General features: G+C 43.4%; 1 protein-coding gene across 1 annotated transcript; it reads right to left on the reverse strand.

Annotated features, from left to right (window-relative positions):
- Window positions 1-423: 423 nt before the first annotated feature.
- On the reverse strand, window positions 424-2,802 carry LOC143863615 (3-ketoacyl-CoA synthase 5-like). The gene is made up of 2 exons (XM_077374334.1): window positions 1,898-2,802; window positions 424-1,378 (listed from the first exon to the last, which is right to left on the reverse strand). The coding sequence occupies exons 1-2, from the start codon at window positions 2,668-2,670 to the stop codon at window positions 661-663; spliced, it is 1,491 nt and encodes a 496-aa protein (XP_077230449.1). The 5' UTR covers window positions 2,671-2,802; the 3' UTR covers window positions 424-660.
- Between the last annotated feature and the right edge of the window lie 1,409 nt (window positions 2,803-4,211).

Raw genomic sequence — 4,211 nt, forward strand, 5'->3', positions numbered from 1 at the left:
AGTCCTTTCCATTTGTGTAAAGGTAGAGGAGCCCAAGGAAGAAGTGTTAGTTCCCCTCTTCTTCTCAAGTGCCTAAAATCCATTCTCAAGGTACGAAAACATTTTGATCGCCAACCCCTCGAATTTAGTTTCCGATCTTGCCTCCCAAGAGGTGGCACGCTCGTGCATCTCACTAACACGCTCACACACCACGGCAGACCACACAGGCTGGCCGACCTTGCCGGGGCATTTTAGACTAAACAGATCAAGTTGTGGGACCCAAATCCTCTTCAAGAACAATCAAATATTTGGATCCATGGACAATTCGGGTCCATTGACATCCCTATTGGAGATCCGAGACCAATAGAGAAGCCGTGGAATCAAGTGGAACATGCAAAATTTATGTGACGGTCAACAATATTTATGAGCCCATCACGGTACATGCACTTCGTCACATAGGGATCTGCAGGTTGTTTTCCTTGACAAAAACATTAAATAGTTCAAAAAGGACTTTCTATTTCGTTGTGGTTTCTACCTCTCACCCTGCAAGCCTTAGAAAAAGTACGTTTGGTAAAAGCAAGTGGCAATTAGTAAGTACAAAGGTTTTCAGGCTGTTGCTTAAAAACGTAAAAACAAGAATAGTACATAAGATAGAGTAGAGACATGCACGACCGATTGGTTTTATAACATTTTGACAACCTCAGGGATATGGACCGGATACCGGTCGATGCAATCGAACCAGACGTTGTCGGCGGTCGGACGAACTGTCCGGATGCATTTCCACACTGCACTGTTGCACTTGAACCCACTTCCTAGTGCAATTTGCCATACTCTATCCCCCTTCTTCATCCTCCCTTTGGCCTCTACATAGCTCATCTCGTACCAAAGCGAAGAGGACGATGTATTACCGAACCGGTGAAGGGTCATCTGGGATGGTTCGGTGTGTTTGGGCAAAAGATCCAGATTCTTTGCCAATTCTTCGATCACGGCTCGTCCTCCAGCGTGGATGCAAAAGTGCTCAAATGCTTGTTTGAAGTCGGGAATGTAAGGCTTCCATTTGGGGAAGAATTTTCGGCCGATGAAGTTTAGGAAGAAAAGGAGTTGCTCGGAAATTGGAAGAACGAGTGGTCCCAAAGTGGTTATGTTGGATCTGAGACCATCACCGGCGATAGACATGAGGTCTTTCGAGAGTGAGATTCCAACGTTTCGTTGCTCGTCTTCCTCTTCCCATACACTAGAATAAGCTTTATCATTTGCGGCTTTGTGGGTTCGAACTAAGTGGGTTAGTTGGTACTTGACTCGCCTTCTCTCCGACCGGCGGTTAGTTAGGATGACGGCGGCACCACCCATACGGAAGAGGCAGTTGGCAAGCAACATCGACCTTTGATTGCCTGTGTACCTGTTGAAGTATAAACACATGGTATTAGACCTATTGCCTCGCAGCGCGCAGGTTTGGGTTCAGAACCTAACAACTCATTGATATTAAAAACCCATGTGTGTGGCCAACCCAAAACAGAGGTGCCGCATTTGAAGGGTGGTGTTTAAGTTAGAGTATATGAGATTTCACTGTTGGATTGGGTTGAAATAAACCGTCGTATTATCTTAGTGGTAGATTAAGCAGGTTCTCTAGATAAGGAAATCTAGATAGATTAGGCAACGAGATTAGATTAGCAATCAGGTTAGAATTGGATACTCTATTCATATCTCTTTCCATAGTTTATCTTTTGTGACTATATTTATCCCTTCTGGTTATTCAATATACACACTCATTAGGGCTAATTGTAATTCAAGCAAGATTAGTGAAAATCCTCAATTTTATCAAGGCTCCATTTCTTTCTAGTAAAACTATAGCATATATAAAATTTGTTTTACGTCCATTTTACGTCGAAAGAAATGGAGCCCAAAGTATAAACAATACCAGTATTGGGTGATGATCTCCGTGCTTATGACTAAAGCATACGAATTGGGGTGAATTTGAAGGAGATCCCGGGCAAGATCAATCGAAATTGGCCCAGCACTGCACCCCATGCCGGAGAGATTGTAAGTTATTATGTTGCTACGCATCTTGTACTTGTTCACCACCATGGCCGACAAAGATGGGGTCGGCGAGAAGAGGCTGCAATTCACGACGAGTATTCCGATATCTCTGGGTTTAATCCCCGTCTTCTTTAATACATTATCGATGACTGTGAATATGACGAGTTCTGCCTCTTCCCTTGAGTCCTCCATAGTAGGGTGATGGGGAACGTGGTGGAGCGAAGGGGGAAGGGAAGTTTCGTCCCCAAGCCCTGATCGCTCGATAATCTTTACCTGAAAATCAACACTAATTGGGTCGAAATTGTTTATTTGTTTGGTTTGGCTGATGAATTTGGAGCTCGGGAATCGACATGTGATCGGGGGCTTGAAGCATGCGTGTTCGAGGAGGTAGACCGGCCGTGGCTTCGACATGAAATAGACCGTGGTGAAGAAGACAAGGAGGAACAAAGAGGAGAGGATGTGAATTAGGTTAAAATGGAGGGATTTATAAAGCGCGATAATCTCATTGGGGCCGAGCTGATGGATCTCTAAGAGGATTCCAACCATGAGTGGGATGAGGAGGAACGTGAGGAAGTAATCGACCAGGTAGCTGTAGCCAAGCTTAACGTACTTAAGCTTGACAGAGCCAGAGAAATCTGGCAAAGGCTTCGGCATGATTTGGAAGAGTTAGTGGATTTGGCTAGAGAAGGGTTACTAGATCTTGATCGAGAAAGTTGAAGGAGAGGGAGGAGGATTTAAAGGCTCTTGGGAGTGCAATAAAAAGGGTAGATGGCTATAAAGTGCCATCACCCAACTCCTCCTTATCTGGACTGATTTCTTCTCTAGTGTTAATGCCACCATATTTCAACAATTCAAGTAAGCAAGAACGTGGTTTTGCAAAATGGTAGGGTCTTAATAAAGATTTGGGTAGAAAATTCGGATTTCAAGCTGTAACATTATGAATATAATCTACCAAAAGTTAGGCACATAATTAAATTGTTCTCTTTTTAACTCCTTTTACAACCGCTTTTGTTGTTCTGATATTTAGAGATATTTAAAATCGACCCAGGTTATTTTAAGGGAGAGGATGTATTCGCACTCCCGTTGTGTTGAGATTGGGACTCCCCTCTTTATTTGGCACTTTTGTTTGGCTGTTGATAAGGTTGCAATGCGACCCAAAAATAACCTGGGTCGGTTTTAGAACTCAGGGATCTTACTTGGTTACCTAGTATAGCTGTTAGGATTACTTATTTTGGATGTTATTTGTTTTCCTTATTCTAGTATCAACTATTAGGCAAGTATATTTATAACCAATGCAGTCAAGTGTATATTAGTCTTGGCCCCCGCAAGTGTAAATTCCTGGCTCCGCCCCTGCTCGTGTCGATATGGATACATTGGAGTTTTATGTGTGAAGATGTTTTGCTCAATCTTCGAAATTAATCACTATCCGGGATTTGATAGCAATCATCGCAGAAGGTATTTAGCAGATGGTCTGTTGCATTTGAGAGTAGCCACAGAGGCACACTTTTCAGCAGATTTTGCCTTCATGCACGAGGCAGCTGCTCTCACACGCAACAGACCGTCCGCAACATGCCTTATGTGATGAACGCTAGAAAATCCCATATCCTAATCTAAACATTAATAACACGACCCCACCCTACCTGACCCGAGAAGACCTGAGATTATTTCTCGAGTAGGGTAGGGTTAACCCGACCCCACCCAACCTGACCTGAGAAGACCCGAGATTATTTCTCGGGTTGGGTAGGGTCATGGAAACACGACCCGCCGCGGGACCCGAATTACAGCCCAAGCTGTTGGTAGGTTGTTGAGAAGTTAGATCGATAATGAAAATGGTGTAAATCAAGGAGAGGAGTGACAATATCGACACATTTTTTTTTTGAAATAGACAATATCGACACATTGGATAATAAAAAATAATGAAAAAGTCTAAATGCTTACCCCATTATTCTGCGAGACAGTTGCTTGAATAATTCGGATGTGTTTGGGAAAAATAATGTGTTTTTCAATTTTCTTCATATGGCTAGTATATATTTGCAATCAGGAGCAGAGCCACATATAGTGTGGGGGTGGCCACGGCTCCGCTCAGGGGTGAATAACCCCCCCTGCGGCTAACCCGTCATCTCTTCTAATATGTAAAGAGATGTTAGCTGCCCGTCATCTCTTCAATATGTAAAGAGATGTCAAAAGGTTGTTAC

Source organism: Tasmannia lanceolata, unplaced genomic scaffold (assembly GCF_043159265.1).
Source record: "Tasmannia lanceolata isolate RefF3 unplaced genomic scaffold, GAP_Taslan_0.1 ptg000044l, whole genome shotgun sequence".
NCBI lineage: Eukaryota > Viridiplantae > Streptophyta > Magnoliopsida > Canellales > Winteraceae > Tasmannia > Tasmannia lanceolata.